The sequence below is a fragment of the Lonchura striata genome, chromosome 7 (genome assembly GCF_046129695.1).
Source record: "Lonchura striata isolate bLonStr1 chromosome 7, bLonStr1.mat, whole genome shotgun sequence".
In the NCBI taxonomy this organism is placed as follows: Eukaryota; Metazoa; Chordata; class Aves; order Passeriformes; family Estrildidae; genus Lonchura; species Lonchura striata.
The window spans coordinates 20,996,263-21,023,173 of record NC_134609.1 but is presented as its reverse complement, the minus strand read 5'-3'; the positions used below and the strand labels follow the sequence as shown (position 1 = coordinate 21,023,173).

The following is a 26,911-nucleotide window of genomic DNA, read 5'->3' as shown; positions in this document are numbered from 1 at the left end:
AATAACTAACCAATTATGAAAACTGACTACTCTGAGAAACTATATGAATGCAAATCCCATTACTTATCGCAATTCTCAAAGGAAATTTTAATTTAGAAGCATGCAACTGATGATATTTTTCAAATTCTCACATTTTATGCACTTGCTGTTTGACATTTTACTGATTAGTGCAATTTGTTCAGAATTTACCTAGAATGCTACTGATAAACAATATGGCCATAGGAATAATTGCATAACTTGATAAAATTATTTTTTAAAAATCCAGATAAATGAATCAAGACAAAATTCTTCAAGTCTTTGAAAAGCTCAATGCACAAAATATGCAAAGGAAAACCTACTGCTTTACTCAGACATTTGCAACTAACAAACATCAATATAAGGTTTTCACATAATGTTGGAACAACGTTCATCTCTGACAGACCTGTTGAGAGTTATGGTAACACTGAACAGTTAAGCACACAAGATGTTCAGGAGGAAGCATTGTTCTTGCCTCATAACAGTGAGGCAATGTTACTTTTCATGGAATTATGGAAGCTTTATTTTGTCCATGTCCCCAAAAGTGATGTTGCATGGCCCCTAGGAGGAACTTAGGGGCACCTTCTTGTTAAGGGAAAACTACTTCATTTCCTTATTCTTCTTCTCCCTGTTTCTCTCTCTTATGTTTGGTGTTTTTTCTAATTATTAGGCTGAAAGCTTTTTGAAGCAGAGGACTATCTTTTGTTGTATATTTGTACAGTGAGAGGGAATTAAGAATTCCATTCCCTCTGGAAAATTATCAAAGCCACTTCTTGCTTCGAAACACCTTACTCACTCTGAAAGTCAATTCAGTTTCTGTACTTTCCTCATACAAGGTACATTTAGTGCCAAAGAAGTCTTAGAAAATTTTCAATTTTTTTTGGCAGGTATTGAGCATACCCTAAGTAGAAAAGAGCACCACCACCTGAACTAAACCTGAGATCATAGGCCTATAGTCAATTTGCAGTTAAAGATATGCCTAAATAATAAAATACACCTAGCATGAATATCAGTGGCGTTAAGGGGCAGAACCACTGACTGATAAAAACACCACCAGCATTTCCCACAAGTACCTTTTTATTACTAGTTGCTAACAGCAAATGGCCCCTACAACAAGGACAAGTCTATTTTTTCTTTTGTCCTGACAAAATGCATTCATCTGACATATTTTAACAACTCCAGAATATTAACATGCAACCCTCTGACAGCTACTGGAGCCAACGCTGACACTGTGCTGACAATTTTCCCTCACATTAGCAGCGTCACTTGTCTGGCCCTCTCGTGAGCTGGTCGGGGCAGCCAAGAAGATTACATGGACAATCAGCTTTTGCCTGGCTTAGTCCTTGAACCAGATCAACACGGGGTTGGCAAGCACCAGGCCTGTCACAAGGAAGGATGTGGGAAGGACAACACGCTGCCAGAACCCTGCCCGCTCTGTCGGAAACTGCTGTGGAAAAGAGTCACGGTAAGACCCTGACACTCATCATTTCAATGCCACTCCTGGACTTACTAAAACACACTATTTTGGACAGCAATGTGTTGTTGACTGTTTCACTTAGTAAATATCACAGTTCCACACTGTTTTAGTGCTTTTTAGGGATTCAGAATGATCTTCTTTATATTGCACTGGCTAAAAGTGAGGTCCTCTGTTGGGCCACTAAGGCCACAAATTTACAACAGCATCAGTAAGCAATGAAACAGACACCACAAATAGTAGAGGCAAACAAGCCTCTACATAACCTCCCTTTTTATATTACACTTTTAAGTGCTAAGGCCAGTGTGTGGGTTTTTTGTTTGTTTTTATGCAAATGGAACATGAAAATCAACAACCAGCTTACTGGGTTCTTAAACTGGCAAGAACACCTATATTTGCTACCAAGAGACAGTTTGAAATTCGAGCTACAGCCAAGAGCAAAGGGGACATTGTCAGGTGGCCCAGCTATCCCTGTAAACAGGAAACACTTGTCAATATTGTTTAAATGGTGATTTTTAAGCTTTCACACTTTCCTTCCGACAGAGATGAAAAATAGAAGACAGGTTACTTTTAAATTTGGTTAGTACATCTCCACTAATAGCAAAAACTAGTTAGGAAGAGTGAAAGAGTAAAAAAGCTCGGGTTAACTCTGAGAGTATCCATTTCTTCACATTACCGGGATGATTTGAGATTGTTTTGGGGATAATTCTTGTTCCAACTATTCTGACTGTATTTCCCCATGATGATCACAGCTCACAGTGTGCTGTAGCTGCACAGACCTGAGCTTCTGACCCTTGACTATCCAGCAACAAAAATCAGAATTCTTTGCCTGAATAGTGAACTCAAAGATTCGTGGCACCCACAGAAGTTAATCAAGTATGAGAAGGACAATCAAAATTATTTAAGGGTCAAGCAGTTGTCTTATAGTACACAGATTAAAAAAGTTGGGCCTCAAACAGGAAAAGCTGAAGGTGGGGCAGGAACATGACTGAACTCTACAAAATAAAAATAAGGCAACATATGAATTGAATAAATCCTGATTGAGACAATGGTTGTGAAGGAGATGAGGGTTAACTGCAACATTTTAACTTTTGCTGAGGCACTCAATTAACATTTCTCCATTAATGTTTTACTGCCTTTTGATTACAAAGGTATTAATTCTTTTCCTGGTAAAATACTATTTAGAAATACAAGTGAAAAGTTCTTCTATAAGGCACAGTGTAGATGTGTTATAGAAAATCATTGTTTTTACAGCATAAACCTGTTTCAGGAGAACCATGACCTAGGAGATAAAGAAATAATAAAATCCTGCCTAGGTCTTGCCAAGTTATTACACTATCAATGACAGAGTTACAGTAACTTTCCTCAGAACACTTTCTGAATCGCAGCTATGACAAAACATTTCTAGAGACAAAACCCAGTTTCTTAAAGTCCTCCTGAAACAAGGAAGTCTCAGATCTAAAAGGCCATTTAAAGAGCTATGAAGAAAGCAAAGGGACCATTTCCAACTCATTACTAAATTGGATGGATTAAAACCCAATTCTGCCTTAGGATGGGGATTCACCATTGCTTCCATACCAAGTAAACCAATTGTGATATAGGCACAATTTCAGTTCTGGGGTAATGGTTCCCCCACAAAAAACTTTACTTTCATTCACCCACTCATTTTAAATAACTCCATAACTGCAACTTCAGAAAAAAAAAATCATCCTGAAAATAATAAAGTTTATTTATTCATGATGGCATTCTTCGTTTTCAAATTTTCTAAACAGACCAATTTTCAGGATGGACATGGAAGGTAACAGTCAGTCCTCTGTAGTAACAAGAGAATTAGAAAATTTTAAACACTAATCAATACATTGACTTGACTATTGCAATATGGTCCAAACTTTTTACTTCTTCATGTTCTTCTCCACAGAAAATAAAGTAAAATTTGAAAATCTTATCATAGAATAGCATGCCTTCGGTAGTCAGAATATTCTTAAAGTTACATTTTATGTGGAACTTGATTCAAGCATGACTCTAGGTTTGAGCAATTTCTTGCTCTAGGCTATAGGCAATCATCTAATTAGAAAATGGCTAAAAGATATAAACATGGAAGGCAGATGGGAAATACTTTGTGTCTCACTCAGCTTCCAAATTAACCATTCATATTTAGCTGCCTTACATTAACCTCTCTATATACACACATGAAATCCCACAAAAAACTGAAAAACCCAGTCTTAATCCAAAATACTTAAAAAAACCTGCAACACCAGGGACAAATCTATAACTTTAATATTTTAACTTGCTTTTACATACATTGAAAACTCCTTCAAGAAACACCATATCCTCCTAAAACCAAGTTGGTAGTTTAAGCAGGTGAATTAAATAAGAAAAGAATCTTACATCAACATTTTATTGCAATTTTTTTGCTTCAGGTAAATCTTCTGCAGCATATACTTCATTTGGTTTGTCTCATGAATGCAGAGCATGTTCTACAGAAAATCTGAAATGTCAGTAGAAATGAGCATTTCCAGGAAAGCCTTCATTTTCTGTTGATGTGTGAATACCATTACAAAGTGGTTTGGGGTAGCGTACTGGCTTTTATTGAATATTAGGCAACTTTTATTGCCTGACATACTTCAAACCTATTCCATAAATTTTGGGTCTTCCTTCTCTCTAATAAAAATTCCTTCCCAGTTGTGAGTGAAGAAACTGTATTTCCACATTACATATTTGTTATATCTGAGACTTGAAATTTCTTTCAAGCATTCCATACTGTAATCATGTTATAAAGTCATTAAATATGAATTAGAGTGGATATTTTATATGATTTTGGAGAAAAATTATAAAACATCACTTTTTTTTACTCTTTGCTCTTAAATCCACAGATTTCTTTGCTATTAATTCCATCTGCTTTGTTTTCTAACTGTAAATTTCATGGCTTTTCCATCACTAAACACAGAAGACTGGAACAATCCAAACAGTATCAAAAGAAAAGATAGCACAAGCACTGTAGTTGAGTAATTTGGCAGCTACTGTAAAATAATAGGCAAAAGAGGTGAGACACTGAATTTGTCAACTGTGTGTATAATCTGACTATAATTAAAGGTTATTGGGGAAGTACAAAGAAGCAAAGACTGAAAAAGTATTTATAAATGACACATCAGCCACCAGGGTCTCAAGGAATGTATTTAAAATCTCAAATCAGAGAGTTTAATTACAGAGTTCTCTTGAACACAGACGCAACTGTCATTGAAGGAAAATGATGTTTACAATCTTAGGAGATTCTCAAAACGTGGGTCATGGCCAATGAAACATGGAATTATAAGTGTGTTCAATTTAAACAATGACAAAATCAAAAAAAGAAATCTCAGACTGGGAATTGGGATATTTGCAAATACAAACAAAACAAATTATTTCTAAAATATTGTTTACAGGGTGGTCAAAACTATAATTTGAGTCATTACCAACAGAAACCTTTCAACTACTGCTCTGCAACACTGGTGTGTGTTACTACTTGAGGGAGTGTAGTTCTGGAGGACCCTGCCAATGACTACAAGTTTAATCACATTGTCTACAAAACCATTAACAAACCCCAGAAACCAACAAAACCCCCCAAAAAACCCAGAGCAGAAATATTTCATTAAAAGGACTGCATGTGATTTGAGATAGAAGAATTATTTCACTAAATCAGAACAGCTTAAAGAAGCTTCATGCTGCAATCTTTTTGACTTGAAACAGTCACATTTAGCTTATGCCTGAAATCTGATGTTTTACTTTCCAGATAACAAACCACAGTCCAAACAGTTACACAAACAGTTAGCTAAGAAATATATCAGATGACATGAAAAAAACAAAAGGGAACTTAATATTAATAAAATCAAAGAATGAGTTCCTATTTACTTAAGAGTTTTAAACAGTTTACATAACTATGCTCACACCTTGGAAAAGATGACTGACTACCTTAACAAGAACTGATCAAAAGCATTCTATAATTATCCTCCACAAACTGTCTGCAGTTTTAGTTCCAAATGCAGCAGACAGACAATACATTACTCATAAGTTAAGTATTGTGATGCTGATTTGAAGCCAAGTGATGCAAATAAGTCCAAAATATGAGGCACGTGCTTTGCTCCTTTTGAATATTTCCTTGCTACAGACAAAAAGGAAAAGTAAGTAACAAGTAGCCATTTCAGTCAAAAAGTTATCTCAGTCCACAATTTACAGATGGCTTTCTAGCACTACCATTGCTTCAGAAAACTTAGCTGGAGTGACAGTAGGTGTAAAGAGCTCTGTAAAGCTTTCCCTTTGACAGATTCCCAGAGTTTAAAACAGCGATACTGCCTTTTCCTTATCTGCTATCTTCTAATCAGGCTAAAACTGCAATAGTGTGAAAATAAAGATAACATTGTAGGGCAAGTCACCAAGCTGATCAGCAAGATTACAATCCTTTGCCTTCTATGAACTGTCGTACATCTTTTTTCATCATTCACGGCAGCCCTACAAGACTCAGGCTACTTTTACAGAGATTACTGTTCATAGCAAGCTTTAAGTAAAGTTTAGTTCTATTTCACTTAGACTAAATATTTAAAACGTCATATTGGCACCTTATCCATTACTCTCTTGAGAGTAAATCAACTCTCATATGCCCTCTATCTACTAATGCCTCAACAGCTAAACAAAGCAACACAGCACTTTAGAGAATATTATTAATTCAGATCTCCTGAGGGCAATTGCTCCACTTTAATGAGAGGTCAACTTATATAGTCAATTATGAATGAAAATAAATTAGAAGAAAACATATTTGGTATAGCAAACAATTTTAATCAAAGTTGCCAAGAGTTCTACACCACCACGATCCATTCTTCTGTATTGAACTTCAATTTAGAACATTTTCACCTGCTATTTTTTCCAGGTCTGGGCTCATGGCAGAGTCATGTAAAACTCGTTTGTGAAATACCGTGTTTGACTGGAAACTTTCAAATACGAGTTTATCTTCCAACTAGTACCAAACATGTAGGACTTCAACAAACTCAAGCAACATCCTTCCACAGGGAACTACATCATTCATAGAGGAAGGTCTGCAAAGTTTCAACAGCTCTAAGAAATTCTTCTAAATAGTTAGTGCAACTAATGACACCACGTAAGTAAAAAGATAAAGAGTAGAAGAAACAAAATCTATCTGTGCTTCAAGCTTAGACATTAAGTAAGTGGTCAAAATCTCTTCCTGGCATTCCTAGGTTACAGATGTAAAAGATATCTGCCCTAGGAAGCAGCTATACATTACTATAATCCGGTAACTGTCAAATTGAAATTTGTAGGAATTTAGAACATAGAGCTGTAAGACAAAAGAAATAAGAAAGTGTAAATTCTCTTTGCTCTGTCCTTAATTTGTTTATAGGTCAGACTAATTAATGCATTTTCTAGGATTAGAAAATAAGTTATTATGTTAGTGGTACATGAAAAAGTACTTCTAAGCAGCTAACAGCAGTCAGTTCATATTTAAATATTAAAAGGAATTAAGAACACATAGTAATAAAATTATATAATTGGTCCAGTCTTATTAAATCACTACTTTAAAATTCTATTTGTTTCTACCTGCTGTAAAAGACATTAAAACAAACCCAAGCTGTCCTGTAAGTCATATAGGTATATTACAGAGAAGACGGTTTCAAATACAGATACAAAAACTTAAATGAAGCAACACCATTGGGTTATTTGACTTGAAGAAACACTGTTGTCAAAAGTCCACCATGACCAGCCAGAGATGAGTTGGTACTGGCCACAATTACCAATAGAATTAAACATGACCACTTAATGTAGTCATAATTTTCAGAAGATAGTGCAATTGGTTAATGCTGTTCACCATGATTAGGGTTATCAGCTTGCATAGCAGTTCTTCTCTAAACCTAAAGAAAAAACAGATTTTTTTTTTTTTAACAAAGCACCAGTTAATTGCTCAGAGCTGGAAAACTTGTGCTAGTAACTTTGTGTCAAGTTTACATTTTATTTTCTGAATTCTTATGACAATTTTGTATACACAATGCTTCCAACATTTTAGATTTAGTGTAATGGATGAGATATTATTAAGGGGCACAACACTTCAGTTCAAACAAAGAAGGCTGAATGAAATTTCAAACCAGACAAGTTCAAGGGATTCCTTAGTAATAATTAAAATATATATATGCTATACTGTCTCTATATACACATACCATATATAGTCTGTCTTATATTGTATAGTGCCACATATGTTTTACCTTTATAGAATGTTCCCATAGAAGACACAGTTTTGCAGATGGTACCCATAATAATCATAATCATGGCTGAAAGTATATTACTTTCTTGAAGAAGTATCCTCTAGTAAAGGGCTCAGAGATGCCAACAACTAGACACTATGAAAATGCCTTTCTGCAATCTAAATCTTCAGAGTGTACAATGTTCTTACTGCCAAAAGAGGCTGGCAGATTTTACTGAAATATAGGCCCAATACTTTATTTAATTCAAAAGGTTAACTGAGGAAGATAAACATCATTAATTAAAATGCAGATATCTGCAGCAAGAAAGAGGCACACATCACATCAGGCATTTGAAAGGTCTGTTTCCACATCATCTGAATATTTACTTCTGGGAATTCAGAAAATAGTTTAAAGCTGATGAAAGTCATGAACACACTGATCTACCTTACAGCGATGTTTATAATGTTCACAGGACTGCGATTTGACACAATAGGGTACTAGAACACACAATACAGCAACATGATATAATAATGTAACTACTTTCTAAAGCAAACTGATTATAATTACAATAAGAGCCCGTGTTTTCTCAGGGCACTTAACCTAATCAAATCAAGAGCAGTTTCAAACTGTCCCTTTGTTTTAGGAGTTTTTTTGTGTCTGACTGCCAAATTTCAAAGTTAAAATCAGCCTCCAGTGCTAATATTATGTATCTCCAGTCTGTCAGAACTCTAGCAGTCCACTCAGTAATCCTGAATAATCCATGAAAAGCACATGAAAGAGATTGGAAAAAAATTCTATCATCAGGAAGCTTGAAATTCTCTTCAAGGGCCATCACCTGACACTGAAGTACTGCAAGGATCTATAAATTGTAAAAGAACAGAAAACCACACCATTATTCATTAGCCAGAGCAAAAAGAAAACAGCCTAAAAGTGGCCTCTCTGAAGAGCCTGAAAAGGGCCAGAATAAAAAGTCCTACATGGCTATAAACCTTTGCCATCAGTAATCTGCAATTACTGAGCTCCTCTGATCACAAGAGACTTGCAACAGCAGTTAAAACAGAGTATTTCTAAACATTACTTACAAGTCCGTGAATACAAATGTATGAATTGTCAGAACTCAAAAAGTCTTAGAATGCTGCAACAGCTTCAAAGGAAACAAGCTCTTCTAGAAGTTTGGCTAAGGTATTAAAAAAATAAGCAAGATCTTTGTACTTGATTGCAAAGAAAGAGAATGAATCACAAGCTTTCAATGACCTTAAGACTTCTGTACACAAAAGTAATTATCACTGGACAGCATTTTTAAGTAAATCATGTAATCAGGAAGTCTTCCCAGTACTGACAGAATCATTTAAGAATTGGTTTTTGAATTTTTACTTGAATATTTGACACTTTGTTCAGAAGATAAGTTACACAACTAAACCAATTACCCCTCTATGGGAAACCATAGCATGCAACCAATCTAACCTACTTTTTAGAAATTCGAAGTACACGAAGACTTATTTATATGGCAATTCCATTTTAACATGCATCTGCCAAAACACTGTCACACACAGATCCCAAGATCTTAAACAAAGGCAAATGTACTTTTGGCAAATGTAACTGACACTAGGGTAATGGGGGATTGGCAAATAAAACAAAATCCATTACACAAAATGAAAAACCCAACCCCCACACTTCCATTACTTAAAGACAAAGTCTTCAAGCATTCTTGAGAGCTTTGTTCTGGCTTATAGTTTTAAATTCAATCTTTGAGAAGGAATTGAATGTCTGCTCCTGCAGCTTCTCATTTGAGGTGTATATCCATGAAAGAACAACCTAACCTTTCCAGCTTTCCACACTGTTTCTTGGGAAGCACGCTCAGGTGCAGGAACACAAGTACAGTTTGCATCTGAGTGTAAGCTTCCTTCTCAAACTAGATGGAAACAAAAAGAATGCTGATGAACACATGCAGTAACCTACTTCTTTTTTTTTAATGGGGATTCTTTTTTCCAGGAATACTACCCGTTAATTCTCATTAGTTGAGCAGAGAGTTGATCAGAGTAATCACATCTGTAATTCTGCCTACGATCAATTTCAACAGTGAACTCTATCATTTCAGTCAGAAATAAATCTCGAAGTGAAAAATGACATCCAAGTGAAAAACATTCTCCTGTTTGTGTAGAGTACACTGAAATGCCGATTTTACCAGCTGCCTTGCTCAGACACCTTACTCAACTACTATTGCTAATACAGACATGCCTACAGATGAAGTGAGAAGAGGTTTGAGGATGGGAGGACAAGTGCACGTGGGGGAAGAGGAAAACACATTCAGTATTCTGAGGTATATTTTCAGAAAATGGGAATCAAAACTCCACTATGAAGCTCAAACTAAAAGTCCAATACTCTGGAAGCGCTGTTAGAGATATTATGTTTTTGTGGTGAGAAAGTTTTATAAAGAGCAACTTCAGACATATTCATAGCCATTTAAGAAAAAAACCCCAGAACTCTTAATCTTCAAAAATGACATAAGAACCACCATCTAGACCATGTATTACACCAGCACCTAAATAAACTAGACGTTCTTAATATAGAACATTGACACGAATTCCTCGGGTGAAATGACCCCACCTAAAATTCTGACTGCACTGTGGCACTTCTGCTCAAATATACAAATAGGTGATACCAGCACAGTACAACAGAACCTAAAATAACTTCTACCAAAAGTAACACAAGTTTCATGAGTGCCCAGATTTCATAAACTCTTGCATGCAGTACTCTAAATATGTTTCTTGACCGAATTAGCTCTCAGAAACACTGTAAATGCCATCCTCTTGTGCTGTTTTTTCTTAGTCTCCAGAACCTGCTCCAGAGCTTCAGTTCATGTCAGTTCCCAATTCTCTCACGCTTATCCATCAGGATGTTTTTTCCACCCTATCCAAACCAAACATGGTGCATTAATACTTTTTAAGAAAGGGGCAACTGTAGCTGAAGATTTGCCTGAAAGTTGAACTCTTGTCAAACACTAGCAGGGTTGTATCTATGTCATTGTAGTCTACTTGGCTTGATAAATTCTAGATAAGCATCCTTAAAAACCCTACTTGTACAAGAACACTTGAAGATTTAAAAAGCAAACAACTGAGGGAATTTGGGAGATCCAACACATGGATTCCACCACACAGGGAAAGCAAAGAGAACACAGCTGTTTAATTCGACTCCACATGGAACAAGATGGGAGAACGCCCATTAAAGTGACGACACACATGAAGCACAGAAGTCCGTTTTACTGTTCATGGGGTTCCTTCCATACAGGCGGAAAAAAAAAAAAAGTATGAACTTTGGATCTAAGAAAATACAGTCTTGGTAAGGTTAGGAGCTACACTGTACACGAGTCCCAGAAAAACCCAAAACACAGAGAGAAGTGAGCAATCCAGCAGCGGGCAGGGTGGAGCAGAAGGCGGGACAATGACCTAATAGGTCTTTTCTATCTTTAGTTTCACGAGGCTCCGTGGCCAAGAGGCGCCGGGATGCCCCGCTCTGCCTCCGGCCCCGCACTCGGCGCTGCCGGCAGGAATGCCGGGGCGCGGAGCCGGCACCGGGCGCCCGAGGCGGCGCCGCGGGCAGCAGCAGCGCTCCGAGTCACCTCTCAGCTATGGGAACACGAGCCCGCCCTTACCTTGAACACTTTACCGAAAGCACCATCGCCCAGCTCTCCTATGATTTCCCAGAACTCCTCAGGGTTCAAATCCCTCTTGACGTGCTCGTATTGTTTCTTCTTCTTCTCGCCGCCCAGCTTGAAGATCTTACGAAAGTTGAAGAAGGACATTTTGGCTGCCGCCGAGGGACGGGGCGGGCGGCGGTGCCCCCTGCGCCCGCCGGGACCACCTGGCGCGGGCGGGGATGCCGGGCGCGATCCCCACGCGGAGACCAAAGTCTTGGCGTCGCCCGGGAAGCGCCGTCAGCGCCGGGCGCTGCGGGAGACAACACCCGCGATGCCCCGTACGGGGCCGGGCTCGGCGCTGCTCTCCCCGACGGGCTCGGCGGTCCCTACGCGGCCGGGCCGGTCACCATCGCGGCAGCAACAAGTGCCGGGCTCCCTCCTCGGGACGGGCGGCGGCGGAGGGGTCAGGGCTCCGCTGGGAGGGCGCCGGGCAGCGGGGAGCGGTCGCGTCCCGCCTCGCAGGACGGTGCGGATGCAGGGAGGGGCGGAGGCTGCCCCGCTCCAGGCTCCCGGCCGGTGTCCTCGCGGAGCGGCGTCCCGGGGTGGCACAGCGGCCGAAAACGACGCTTCGCGGCCGGCCTCTCTCCCGCTCGCTCGCTCCCTCGCCCTGCCGCGGAGCGGGGCCCGGGCGGCTCCGCTTCCTGCGGGGCGGCACCGGCGGCGCCCCCGCCCCCTCCGCCCTCGCTCCCGCCCGCCGCCGGCGCGTGCGCCCCGCGCTCCCGCCCCTCTTCCCGCGCTCCCGGAACCGCCTCGCGCCCCTCCCGCCGCTCCGCCGCCGGCGCACGCGCGGCAGCGCGCGCCCCACCGCTCCCCCCCCTTCCCCCTCCCCTCCCCCGCGCGTGCGCACGCGCCGCACCGGCAGCACGCGCGGCCCTCCCCGCCAACGGCGAGGGGAAGAGGCGGGGCTTGTCCTGCCCACGTGACGCGGCCGCGGCGGCCTCAGCCAATAGGAGCGCGCGGAGGCTCCGGGCGGGTAAGTCGGTGTGGGGCTCAAGATGGAGGGGCCGCCCTCGCTCCCCCCGGCTCGGAGCAGCGCTGGCGCGGGGATTAGTGCTCCTCCCGCCCTCTGTCCCTTTAGCCCGCTGCGAGCCCTCACGGAGTGGGCGTGCGGCAGGGGGACCCTTTTTCCTCTGGTCGCGGAGGACACCCCTCGCCTCTCTCCGTGCCGTTGTCCGTGCAGGGAGGTGTCCCCAGCCTGTGGCACAGGGCGGCGCTCCCCAGCGGGGCACAGCTTCCCTCAGGGCTGCCCGGGTGCCCTGGGCCGAGGGGCCCTAAGGGGCTCCCTCTGTGTGTCAGGAGCCGTAAGGGGGCAGGTGGTGCCTCCTGCGGGGCTGGGGCTTGGACGTGGGACCCCGAGGAAAGCGTTGATAGCAACAGACGATGTTTGAAGACTTTTGTTTGTTTGTGGTCCGGTGTTGTCCCTAGACCTGCTACTTGTTTGTCTTCTGTCTTAGCAGGGTGTGATGTTCTTGTGCTGCCCATTTAGTATCTTCTGTATCTTATTTAATCACTGGGACAGGCCTGGATTTCCTTATCTCACAACCTTCTCTTGCCACAAGTGATTCCTTCCTCACCCTGAAGTGTAATTGTATTTTAATAGTTGTGTTGTGTACACACCACGCCGTGTGGGGCGTTTCCTCACTTGAAAGCAAGAGGCGTTCCCGTTGCCTGGATTAGGGGCAATTAGCAGGCAGAGGCAGTAACCGGGACAGAGTTTGGGTTGTGACAGGCTGGAAATCCATCCAGCAGCAGCTTGGGCGATGCTGAGACCTCAGTGACATCTGACAGTGAGACAAACACCCAGGGAAAATCGTGTAATGCCGTATCCTCGTCTGAACCTGAGTGCCTGCAATTGCCATTAACTTAAGCTGCATGATGAGCTTCTGAAGATCAAGCCTCTGGTGCGCATCATTCCCCAGACCATTTTATTAGCGTGACAGTAGCTTCCTATATAAGGAGGATAGTCCGTGTGTACATTCAGTAATAATAATGAGGCATTGAGATGCCCCTGACACAAAGCGTTTATGAATCGAACAACAGTGTTCTGTCATGAGTCAATTTCTTTAAACTGTATAAAATCAGTTTCACGGGTAGTCCCACCCCATGAATAGAGAGCCTTTCAAGTACTCTTGCTGAACTGATTTGTTGTAATAATCAGCGTTTGTTTTTCAAAAATTATATTTGGCTTTATGGGTTCCTTGTACTGACTGCTTGGCCACAAAAGGTAAAACTGTTCAGGAGGGTGTTAAGACCAAAACTCTTTATATGTGTGAGGGCAAAAACAAGAAACAACTGCAATCCAAAGGAGCTGTTTTATCTTCTGTGATCTGGCTGGCTGGCTCCACCTATTAATTTCATATGCAAGTTTCATTCAGATAGCTTGAATTAAATACAATAATAGAGTGTTACCAGCAGCAATTTAGTTTCTCATATCTTAAAGTTCAGTTTCTTTTTCTTCTCTAATTTTTCTTTTGCCACTTCAGGTGGAATGATAGCTTTGATTTGGATATTAAAATACAATTATGACTTAAATAATATTTTTCATTAATATTTGTAAATTAATATTTTGATTTTAACTTGCTTTCTGTTGGATAAAAAGTGCTTTTTAAAAGGGACTAATTTCTGCAGGTTTATTTAAACTGACTGGTTGATAGAGGATGGGGGAATAAAGGAATCCAAAGCCATAGCATGAATTCCTTGTATTGAGGCAAGATTATCTTTTCTTTAGCCTCAGAGTTAATGGCAGTGGAGTGGGAGGGGCGCAGGGGGGTGTGTACATGTGAATGTTAGAGTTTATAATAACTGGAAAGAAATGCAAAACTAAAAGAAAATTTGATAAGTTATATGTGAAGAAGAGAAATTGAGCTGGCAGTTGTGGGATGGGGCAGCAGGGCCTGGTTGTGCCTCAGCTCAGCTACAAACGCTGGGCTGCACAGAGTTCACACGCAGCAGCTCTGCCCTGCGTGGGTTCTGTGTGACAGAAGAGGCAGAACCTCGGTGCCATCCTGCCAAGGGCTCAACCTTAGCAGGTACTGCATGTCGGCTGCTTTAGACTTGTATAAACAGTCTTCCTGTTCCAGAGAGCTTTTACTTCACATAACGTTGAAAATACAAGGTGAAAGTCTGGTAGGAGGAAGGAGCGCTTAATCTAGTGATAAGGCTTTGCTTTTAACTTCTTTCTTACTCTTGAACAAGTAATTTAAGATAAAACCAGGATATATGAAAAGGAAAACTATGACTCCATCTCATTCTTACTCTTTCACTCTGGAGTTACAGCTTGCCACTCAATCCTGAAAATAAACTCCATAAGGTAAAGTGCTACTAGTAAATCCTTCCCAATTTGCTGTGACTTCCTGGTTTGGAGGAGCCTGTATGAAGCCTGGATTTTGTGTGTATGGGTTTTTTTTGTTCCTGATAGCATTTCTTAGGGATTGTAAATGTTTCCAGATGGTAAGGATAAAAAGGTAAAAGTGAATTATATTAAAATTTCTCCTTTAGGAATTTAAAGCAATGCTTTTTGAAAATTCATTGCTTCCTTTAAATGTCAGAGGAAGATGATAAAGTGAAGATGTTAAGGAGCTATCTTGATTGTGCATCAAATATATGGGCTTAAAATAGCTGTAAACTCTTTTTGGCAATCTTTTTCATCTCTTTGTGAATTAGAAATCTCCTTTATACTTTCTGCTGCTTAATATCACCATCCTTTCTCATTGACTTAATCACTTACACTTGCCACTGTTCCTAACTCCCTCTTTAAGTTGTTTCTTTTAAACTGCTCCAATTTCTCTTAATTGAAAGTAAACACTTCAGAAATTGAATTTGAAATGTGTTCTTCACAAGATTTATTGCCCTTTTGCTGCAGTCCTACAGTCTGTCTTCAGTTCTTTCAAAATATTTAATGGTATATTTTTATACTGTCTTGACTTTCTGTCCACCCACACTTTCACTGATCTCCAAAATTCTTTCTGGTGATTGAGCTCATTGAACTGCTGTAAGGTCACAGGTGGCTTGTTTGTGGTTAAATCTGGAGTGTTTCATCCATCTTAATCTGTCTGTCACCTTTGGCACTCAGCACTGTCCTTTCTGTTTTGTTTAATCGATGTATCCCATGCTTTTATTGATGTTTTGTAGTAATGTGGTGGCATTTTTTCATAAGCTCTGCCATTTCTCCTCTGATCTCTTTGCAAAATTAACATTTTGGGCTCATTTCAGTTCTAAGCACCAATGTAGCTTCCAGATCAGTGTAGTAATCCCCAGTGCAGGGGCATGATTGCTGTCCTGGTCCTGTGGCCACACTGTTTCTGATAAAGGCCAGGATGCCACTTGCCTTCTTGGCCACCTGGGCAACTCCTGGCTCATGATAAACTGCTGTTGACCAGTGCCCCTTGGTTCTTTTCCTCTGGGCCACATTCCAGCCACTCTGTCTCAGCCTGTAGCCCCTGCATGGGGCTGTTGTGACCCAAGTGCAGGACCTGGCACTTCCCCTCCTTCAGCCTCACACCCCTGGCCTCAGCTGATTGATCCAAGCTGCCCAGACCCCTCTGCAGAGCCTCCCTGGCCTCCAGCAGATCAACACTCCTGCCCAGCTTAGTGTTGCTTGTGAGCTTGGTGAGGGTGCACTCAATCCCCCATCCAGACGATGGATGCAAATATTAAACATATTACAAGATACTAAACAGGGCTGTACCCAGCTCTGATCCCTGGGCACAGCCCTTGTGGCACCGCTCACCACCACGCTCTGGGCCTGACCCCTTTGCTGTCCTGTACATGCTACATATACAGCACTCCTAAAGCCTTTCTGATAAATGTGCCATTGACAGAGCTGTGTCCTAGAGACTTCTCTTTCTGTTATGCAGGGCAAAAAGAGACTTAGTTTTGTACTCAGTATTTTATAAGCATTTATGATACAAGTAACTGGAATAGTTCAGTTATAAATAATACAAAAAGGAAAAAATTAGAATACCAGAGGTTGGACACTCAAGAGCTTGCCCATATCTTAGCCAGAATCAATACTCAGGCTCCTATCAATAACCTGGGTATACCACTATTTATTATATAGTTTGGGTATTTTTACTGCCTGACTGCAGGACCAGTTAATCCAAGAATTGCCAAAGAAAGATGTGGCATTTGGAAGCTTCAATATATGAGGATATTACTCGATGTTTGAAGTAAAAAACATTGAATATTAAAATGTTTAGGAATAGGATTAGTCTAATTTTGGCTTCAGAAAAGTCTGTGTGTTTAAATTTCCCGTACTTTTTCAGCAGTCAGTGGGGAAATGTATCTTCACAGGGCAATTCACCTTTCCCATTTTACATGCTTATCTTTATCACAGTATTTATCTGTGTAAGGTGAGTTTTCCTGGTAACATATAATGGGAGTTCTTCCTACCTATAGAGACTCCACTGCCAGCAGAACTCTTGGAATTCATTTATCTTGTTGTCAGCAACACTTCTGGGAATGATGACAGAGCAGATATAAAAATTGCCAAATTACCTGAATGTTTCCAAGTAAATATGTGATTGTTTATTGAATACACTTTATCTGAAATTAAGTGGCAGAAGAAAAAAACAATAATGTAAATATCAAAGTCTGAATAAGGATCAGATATTTCAACAAAAAATACAAGAATATTTCTTGGAAACATAGCATGTCAAAAGCATTCAAGTTTTAACATGTTGACTTTATTGAGGCTATAGCAAAAAATGTTTTTTTCTTATTGCTTCTAGTTGATCTACAAGAAAACCCTCTTCAAGACTGATATGTCTTTGTAAGGGAGTGAGAAGCAAACCTCAGATTTAATGGAATGCATCAACAACTTGAAACTTACATAGCTGATTCTCTTTGATTAATTGACTACTGCAATTAAGAACTTCAGAGCCTCATGATAAAGCTTTTCAAGAAGACTGCACGCTTTTTGGTTTGTATTTAACTCAAAAAGCTCCTTTTATAGGAATTTTCAGTTAATATTAAAATACTGTGCTGCACTGGTAGATATTTCCATTTTTTTCATACAGTAGTTAGTCCAATAAAAGTTCTCTCCATATTGTGATGACTAGTAATGAGTTCCATCTAGAACAGTCTTTTTTTTAAATAATAATAATATCCTTTTAAATACTACTACTCTTAGCTACATTGCAGTATTCCTTCTAACCATTTTAATAATTTGAGGTTATATTTCATTTGAAATGGGATTTATTTGATCAAAACTGTACATGAATGCAAAAATTATTTAGAACTTGTGGAGCCCCCTCCATCTGATAGCTGTTAGAAGCTTTAGTTAAATCACATGAAAGCATGTCTTGCACACAGTGCACCATGATTGCCTTTCCTCCAGATGGTAATTAGACATTTTCCTCTTGCATAGCAGTCACGAGCTGATTTGCTCTTTTTGTTTGTGGCTTTCAAATTTGCATTAGTTCACATAGTAGCTAGGATTAGAAATTTATTAAGGGATAAAGATAGCTTTGCATCTCAGTATTGCTCTCAGTCAATACTGGCACAAAAAACGTCTGAACAGAAAGCCCACATGTATTGCTGCTTTTCTTTCTGTAAATCCTGATTTTCTTTTCTTTTACTGTTTCCCAGGAGCCTTTTTTTTCCAGAATGGACTTTGTGTTCTCTTGTGATCCTGATCAGCTCTGGAATCTTGAGACCAAATAACTTGTTCTGTAATATGAAAATTAATTATGTTTTAATATTTTTTTTTTAATTATGGCTGGCTGGCTGGCCAGCCATCAAACCCAATCCTGGTTATGTGGTAAGGATAACCAGGAAGTTTATTATGTCTTCTGCAATTATTTAATAATATATCATCCTGTCAAATAGGGAACATTTCCTACATGCACAATAAAGGAAAATTTGACAATACTAAAGACTTGATTTCTTAGTAATATCCCAAAAAGAGACATTTCAGGGGGATAATATTGCAGATATGTCTACTAGCAAAGAGGGGAAAGAACATAGAATATGAGATTATTAATGTAAACTATTAAATTATTTTACTGAAAAAAGCAAAGTTTTTCATTGCATGATGTTATTTTTGTATTACAACCATGTCTGTAATAATTTCTGTGTGTGCAATGTTCTTTTTACCTAGAAAATGAGGCAAAAAAATAGTGGACTGTTGTACAGTAGAATTTGGTCTCCTGTGGATCTCATCTTGATGCAGCAGCAGTGAGTGGAGCTGCAATAATGTGGCAATTGTTAAGGCAAACAGCAGCTGCTGTTTGTCCAACAATAGTCTGTGCAAACTTTGGTCACTAGCACTTGCTTATGACAGAACAGAGTATTGTGATGTGATGCACTTTTTGTCTCAAGTGCCCTGAAATGTTTATTTTTTGACAGAAGGGATCTTTAATAGCTAATCCTCAAAATTATATTTTATAGTACACTGTGTGAGATTTATGGATTAAGCCAAAAAAAAAAAAAGCTCATTACATTACTTGGACTGAATTGTATCAGGAAATAAAATTTTACATGAAAAAATAATTCCTGTGACTTCTGACTGAGTACTAATACAATTTTCTGGATAGAGTATACAGCAGTGACTTCTTTTAAGAGCATGAGGTAGGAAATGGCATTTATTCAAATTGAAATGCAATTAAGGAGACAATTTAGTTTATGAAAGGCTGTTGCTTTCTTTACATACCAAGAAGTCAGAAATAGTAATGAGTTTATCATGTTAACTGTGACAGTGACTCATGGAAGAAGTTACAGCCACAGGGAGGTATTTTCAAGTATCTAAATAATGTTCTGTCCATTTCGTGCCTTTCAGTGGGATTTGGAACAAGGTTTTAAAGATGGGAGAAAATCAAGTCATAGGTTAGTTATTTTGAAATCTCAGGTTGTAATGGAGTGCTCTGTAGTGCAATGAATGTTCATATAAATTCTGACTTATTCCAGAAGCTGTTCTAATTTAAACCAGGTGCATAAACCAGTTTAAAGGGGAGGGAGGGAAATGAACAGGAATGCTTGCCTCTAGAAATTGAGTCAATCTTGTGGAGTTCACAGGCACAGTAGCCTCAGAAAGCTACTAACCAATGCTAGTCACTTCTATGCAAATTTCTAAAATTTGAAAATGTTCATTCAGGAGGTGACGCTAAATCTATGTTACACTGCTAAAACAGAGTAGGAAAGGTAACTTTTTATAATCTTTTCTCTGTTAGTTAATTCCTGTGTATTATACCAGTAAATTACAGAATCACAGAATGGATAAGGTTGGAAGGGTCCAACCTCCTGCTCAAGCAGGGCCCCTTAGACCACATTAGTGAGAATTCTGTCCAGACAGTTCTGGAATGTCTCCCGTGAGGGAGACTCCACATCCTCTCTGGGCAATCTGTTCCAGTGCATGTTCTCCCACACAGATTTCTTTATCCCTGGGAAATTGTATCTAATGCATGGTACAAGGATCAGAAAGAGCTACTTCTACTGGTTTTTTTGTTACACACTTCACTGTTAGTTTTTTCAGAATCATGCTTTTGGAAAATTGAGTTCCAAAACCTTGTTACAAGGTTTAGCTTGCATATAAAACAAGTCTCAATGCCAAAATGAGGTAATCTAGGACTGTAAGCTTTGTCCCCTTCCTTCCAAGGCTGTGGATGTTGGAGGAGCCAGTTTGGGAAACACGTTACAAGTTATGACATGGAGAAATTAACTCCACTGGAAGACTGTTACACAACAACCATATCAGTTTATTGATAAAACAAGGCTTTTTTGCCCCTACCTGTATTCTGCCTTATGGGCATTGTGGGCAATGCCTTTCTGGGTTGTTAGATTCCCCACTGGCTAAAGGTTGCAGTGATGGGCCTCTTGTCTTGCTCTTCACTTACCAGTATTGTAATAAAAACTAATGTAAGTAAAAGACATACAATGTTTGGAATTTCAAGGAGTATCTTTAAGAAAAAATCTATAGTTCATTCTTTGGTAAATTGTTATCTGAACAGCGTACACAAATGTTAAACCCTTCTACAAATAACATTTCAGGAAGTGCTAAACTTCTGGAAGTTCAGAGGAGTTCTAGATTTCTTAATGTTGTTTTGAAACTATGTCTTTAAATTGGACTTGTATTTACATATAAGAACTACAAGACATGCAGCATGTAGCATCACAACTGACAGGACTTAACATGACCGAAGCAGAAGGTGGTTTGTTATGAAAGACTGAAAGTGCTTGCCCCATCTTGATTTGTAACAAAATAACCAGGAAGGAGGTGTATCCAAACTGGCCTTACCTTACTGTTTGATAGTTTTCCAGCAGCTGTTTTCCAGGAGCCTTTTTTTTTGTCTTTCAGTAAGTCACTGATGGTGTTCATCTTGTAACTGGTGTTGGAAACTTTCTTTTAATTATGTATTTTTTAAAAACCTCTGGGTGAATTTCATGTCTAGAAGCTTTGTTCCATATTAACTCTAACCAAAAGCTTTACTTCACAGTTCAGTAAGATTTACTTGTATAATAATACAATGGGTTTGTTTGGTTTTAATTTAAAATGTTGTATGTGGCTGTAGGTAATTAAAAACATTTCCTGAAAAATTGTGGATTTGACTGTACCATGCTGGAATTGCCTCTGCTGATCATGAAGAGTTGAATAATAGTCATTTGTCACATAGGGTGTTGACTCAGACACAGATGATTTCAATTCAGATGATAGAGGGTGTTACAAAACCCAGCTGTTGACTCTGCTCCTCTTTCCACAAGTTGCTTTGTCTGTGGCAGGAATGGCTGACCTGTGGAGCAGTTTTTGACAGCCACAGTTTCTGGCCTAATTTATTCAAGTAAACCAGTGATGACTTTTAAGTTGTTTTAATGCACTGGGTTGGCAACTCCAACAGTTTAGGAGCTGTTTCTAATGTACATTGTGAGTGCTAGCATGGTAGTGGCAGCCTTTGGAGAAGAGTGAAAGGCTGGTAGGATGTTTAAGTTGCCTGTATTAGTGCAGAAATTCTCTGTTTCTGATTCACATTCACACTCTTTTTCTGATTGAAAAAGAGTTTTTGCAGCAGTGTGCCAGCACTTACACAGCAGTTGCAGACAGCCACTGGCAAGACATTTTCTTGGCTCAAAATTATTAATCTCAAACTAAGGCAATTTCTCCAAGAGCTTTGGTTGTTAATCAAATTTGGAGAAAAGACAACAAGAAACATTAAAACAGATACTCTTCTTTGAGGTTTAAATTGCATTGAGATTGGAAGAAGAATGTTTACTTTTTTAGAAAAGGTACATGGTGGATTCTATTGAATAAATCAATAGGGTGTTAAATAGGAAACTCTTGAGACAAAACTACCAGGTAGGCTGCTTAGAAGGGAAGAATGAAAATAGGTTTTTGGTTGGGAAGGGTGCCAATTTTCCTTGCTATCCTTCTAGGATAATACCTTGCTGAGCTTACAAGGGAGCTCTGGTGGTTAAGGACTTGGTTGACTTCTCAGTAGAGTCAGGAAAGCTAACTTCGATAGCAGTAGGTGGAAGAGACAGCCCAATTTTAATGTTAGAAAAATATCAAATAGAGGCTTCTTGTTTATTTGTATCTAGATACCTACTATATAAACTTTAGATTTCTGCCCTTCAAACAGAGTTGTTTTCCCAAGAAGAACTTAATTCTTCTTTTGGTTTTGATTATGCCTTCATAGCCTTTTTCTGGAGTTAAAAATAGAATACTGATATCTTCTGTCTAATTAACTTGTGAACTAGATGCTTCTGTTGCCTTTTTTTCTCCTGTAACATGATTGAATTCCTTGCACTGCAGCAACCCTGAAGTCATTACACTGCACTTAAAACAAAATGCAGAAAGGAATGACCTTTTGCTAGGACTCTGTGTTGTTTATATTGCGAAGCCTGATCACCATCTCCCAGCAAAAGCCAGTTTAATCCTTAAACATTAATTAGATAGTATCTGTTCAGAATTGTCTATTGTTTGCTGTCTGCTTCTCATTGATTATAACGTTGTGCATCTCCACAATGCCCCCATTTGCCCCTTGGCTCTTCATTGTACAGGGCAGCTCTTATCTTCCTTGCTGATAGCATATCACCAATGGTACCAGTTAAGAGCTGAAAACACTTGTAGCATAATGGAAAGTTCCACTTTTGCCAGGATGACTCACTAATTAACCCCGGGATGGGGAGGCTTCCTGTGCCAATTTAGGAAAAAGTTACGGGAAGATACTATTATATATCAAAAGATAAATGATTGGAAGAGTTTTGTCAGCATTATAGGAATTACGTTTTTTAACTCTCAATCTTAGAATTGAGAGCTTGGAAACTCACTGAATAGATACTTTGGAAATAATTTACATCTTGCTTTGCTTTAGGAGCAGATAGACAACTGCTGAGAAGAGTGGACTGGTACTAGCAGTATTGGAGCCAAGCTGTACATCCATGAGGCACTAAATACCTTTTCTTTCCAACTGAACACAAGCTTTTGGCTTTAAATAGGCCACTGTTGTAATGAAGCTACCAAGCTTGGGAGGGAAGGAAGAAAATAGGCTTGGTTTTGGGTGATGTCAGGGCTTGGGAGGGTTCTTGGGACTGTGAGGAGGCCAGGGAAGACTGGCTGCTGTGCAGAATGCTCTCGTGTGCCTGTCAGACATTGCTGAAAGTGAGTGGGTGGCTGGGGTACGGTTTCACTGTCCCAGCCTGGTGTGGATGGAATGTCTGTAATTCAGGACTTCAGCAAATTTGTCTTGTGGACTTCAAGGAATCCTGTGATGCCTTCATAGTGCTGGGGGCACAATTTAGTTTTTGTCAAGGAATCTTTGCCAGATCTGAAAGATAAAACATTGTGTGTCCATAGTAGGCTTGAACCAAACAGTGTGGTCACTACATAAAGACATATGATGGGTGTAAATATCTCTAAAAGTGTGCTTGGACTTGTTCTATTAACATTTGGGGATTTCAGGCTTGACAAGTGGCTATAAAATGCCAGAATACAGATATTTTTAATCTCCAGTGGAGCTGCTTCATTGATTTCCCCTCAGATGCATACATGTGCAGAGGTGACTTCTGCTTTTTGCCCCAAGGAGCATCTGTTGTTTATCCAAAATACAAAGGATTAGACAGACTTGTTACCTGATTGTCTCTTTTTGGCTGGTTATCTCAGTCTGCTGCCTGTCTAGAAGGAAAAACAGGTGCTGAGCTGTGACAGGCTTTGTAACCATGCAGAGCAAATTGAGGGGCATGAAGCAGAAAAGAATGGAACTTTGTACTATAGACTGCAAGCAAAAAGAGATGAGGAAACTAATTTTGTTAAGAAAATGAGCATGCCAAGTAAAATACAGGTTCAAACCATTTGTTCTCTTGAGAAACTTTATGGTCTAAATTTGACATAGACTGTAGCAAGTATCCAAAGAACTGCCATATGGAGGAATAGCAGCTTGTGTTAAAATCATACACTTAACAGCTTAATTTCTAAATCTCTATTGAGCAGTGTCTCAATTCAGCAGTAGAAAAAGGGTGCTTCATGGGGAGACAAGTGAGAAAGGAATGGTGTGACTTTTTGAGTAGATCTTGCAGGTGAAAAAGGAAAGACTGGGAAGAACTGTCTGTAGTGAGGAGCGAGACATGAATCCAGGTGTAATCAAAACAATTTCAGTTTGTTACTCAATAGTGACGTTACTGCTGGAACTGACTAAATCAAATATTTTCAACATCTCACCAAAGAAATGACCAGTCCAGGGAAGGGTAAATAACACTGCCTTTTTTTTTTTTTTTTTTTCACTTAAGTAATTTTTTTTTAAAGTTGGACATGAATTATCAACTGCAGTTCTGTACACAGTATAGAGTAAATGTCAGCAACACTCTGTTGTGCTAAACCCTTTTTCATTTCCCTTGCCTCAAATTAAAGCTTAAGCATTAGAACAGAAACCAGATAGAATCCAAGCTCTGTAATTTCTCATGAGGCAAAGTGCTTTTGTGATGGTCATGATGTGTTGTCATTACATCAGTAGCTCCCAGTGCTTCTCCCAGAGTGCAGAGATCCCTGGGAGCTGCTCCCTGTCAGGGGGCTGGAGCTGCCAAATCTCAGCCCTATAGCAAGCACACTATTCAAAATCAGTCCACTTAGCACCTTTGACTTAGAGCTGCAAGGGGCTGACACCCACTGGAAGGTGACCTGGAAAGCCTTTCTGGAACAGTGTACCTGTCCATACAGGAGAAGCTGATGGAAAGTATTTTCAGCTTTCAAATCTTTATGAGGATCTTTCTGAATCGAGTGCTGGGGTTTTTGACATCAACACTGTGATAAGCAGAACTGGATCTGTAATGGCAGAATATGGCAGGTATTAAACTGTGAAATCTGAAAGGGTGAAAGTAACAATTCAAAGTGGAGACTACATGCCCAAAATAAAAAAGGGATGGCTGCTTTTGTTTTAAATAAAGTCATCCTCCCTCAACTCCACAATAAAGCACAGGACAAACAATGAGCATGTTGGGGGAGGGAAGGAGAATGATGGGAGAATAATAATCATCTGTAGAGAAAGTAACCACTTAGGATCCCAGAGTCCTGCTCTTTTAAACAAATGTTGACTTTAGTTCTCTCTTTATGGATTTGGAGAGGAAAAGTCTCTGAAGTTCTATTTCATTTGAAGTTACTGGGGGAAATGTTGCTGGATTCTCAGTACTTCAAACAAATCACGAGTATTGATACTTTGAATATTTCATGTGGTAACACATGAAATATTGATAGATAAATATAAAATTTTATTTGATAAACTCCAGTGTCTCATCCTCAGCTCTGCTGTATTATTGTGTGTATACTCATGAGCTGTTTTTACATTTATGTGAAAAATAATATATGTGAACAGTTCTTCACCTTTGTAGAAAACAATTTCAGGTCTTTCTGTGTTCACAGGTTTCGGATGCAGTCTGAGTCTGAGAAGTATGAAGAAGAGATGCCTTCTCTGCACTGGGGCATAGATCCTGTATTTTCTGCATTTGCAAGACTTTATATAAAAGATATTACAGAAATGAGAGAATCTATACAGGTGCCAGGTATGTATTTATATGTGCTGATTATGATGCACACAGTATTATAATTGATTTATGTTGTGCTTTTTTATGAAGGGATTGAAGAATACTTCACAAACATCAGTAAAGTAGTATTCCATTATCTTAAGCTAAGTGATTTTAGTATCTTTTAGCAGTTCTAAGAACATGTGTGTATGTGAAATGTATGTGAAAAATAAAATATATTTGTTAAAATGGTTTTCCTTTTTCTCCAGAACCTCTTTTACATTAAGGTAATGTTGTGTTTCCTCTGTGTGGTGGTGCTTGTTATATTCTGATAAGGTTAATTCTAAAATATGCTTGTCCTTTCTGGCTATATGCATTGTTATCTCTCCACTGTCTCTACATTTTTTGCACGATTTTGACAGCTGATGACATTGCTGGATATGTGATTTTACTTTTTCCTATGGATATTAATACATTATAAGACAGATACAAGTTTTGAGGTTTTGTCTCCTTCATTTCTAGATATCCTGATAAATTACATTCTTCATACATTGGAACAGCCTTATTGTAAACTCTGGCCTCCGTGCTGGACCTCACCCCACAAGTGTCTGCTTTGCAGTCTGTGTCCTGCTGGTCTGCAGTGTCACCCACGTGTGAGCTTGGGCTGAAGCAGCACAGCTCTGACCTTGAGCTGCTGTTTTCTTTACCCAGGCTGTAAATAGACTGCAGTGTGTCTTCTGCTGTGGAAGGGTTCATTACTCCCAACTGAAGCCTGACACAGTGCAAGATTATTAGGGAGGAACCCAGAGAACTTAGAATTAATGAGGAAAAGCAATAAGCTCTAAGCACAGTGTATGTCTTTGGTTTGGTTTTGATGTTTTATTTGTGTTTTTTTTTTTTTCTGTCCACAGAAACTAAGTACCCATGTTTGGCTTTTTGAATATGCTTTTCCTTGTAGGTTTTGTTATTATTTTTCAGTTTTGTTTAACAGCAAGGATAGCAGCAATGCTATTTTTGGAGAAATGAAGGACTGACAGGTTTTTTTTCTCTTGTTGCAGCCATTTTTATGTACATAAGGACTTCATAAACCACAAATACCAGTCTATCTTGGTTATTTAACATAGCGAGAGATTTTGTCTTGAATCCAATAATTAGGCTACATCAACTGTTGTTGATGTTTGTCCTACAGTAAGTTTTATTTACAGGCCTTTTTCAACTGTCTTATAAATGTCTTCTAGTAGTGCTGCTGTGGGAAATGCATCTGGTAAAAACTGTTCTTCATCAGTTACAGATATTTTAATTGTTTTCAAACAAAATACAACACAATTCAATGCCAGCAGAATTGGGCTGTAGTTTGGACTTGAACATTAGTACATACACATGCTAAATTCAGAATAATTAACTTATAAACACCAATAAACATTTCATGATAGCAGGAACAGTCGTAGAAAGTACAGTCCTGCTCTTTTTTTCCCCTCCAAAATACCTGAATTTCCCTTCTTACTTCTCTTCCTGTTCTTTTACTTAAATGAGTTGGCTTCTGCTTCAGGAACTTTTTCAGTT

At 39.4% G+C, this 26,911-nt stretch overlaps 2 protein-coding genes across 5 annotated transcripts in view; one reads left to right on the top strand and one right to left on the bottom strand.

The window, feature by feature from the left end:
• The window catches only part of SLK (STE20 like kinase), a 49,383-nt gene extending 37,357 nt beyond the window's left edge, over positions 1-12,026 (bottom strand). For 2 of the 3 annotated variants that reach the window (XM_021536299.3, XM_021536301.3), the window contains exon 1: positions 11,363-12,025. In XM_021536299.3, coding sequence (XP_021391974.2) covers positions 11,363-11,512 — 150 coding nt within the window. In that variant the 5' untranslated portion in view covers positions 11,513-12,025. Of the gene's footprint in view, positions 1-11,362 lie in introns of all 3 variants that reach the window. The other variant, XM_021536300.3, reaches the window with a different exon arrangement.
• Positions 12,027-12,325: 299 nt separating this feature from the next.
• Positions 12,326-26,911, top strand: part of STN1 (STN1 subunit of CST complex) — a 38,223-nt gene continuing 23,637 nt past the window's right edge. The window contains exons 1-2 of one of the 2 annotated variants that reach the window (XM_021536302.2): positions 12,326-12,380; positions 25,248-25,387. In XM_021536302.2, coding sequence (XP_021391977.2) covers positions 25,255-25,387 — 133 coding nt within the window. In that variant the 5' untranslated portion in view covers positions 12,326-12,380; positions 25,248-25,254. Of the gene's footprint in view, positions 12,381-13,223; positions 13,309-25,247; positions 25,388-26,911 lie in introns of those variants that run through there. The other variant, XM_021536303.2, reaches the window with a different exon arrangement.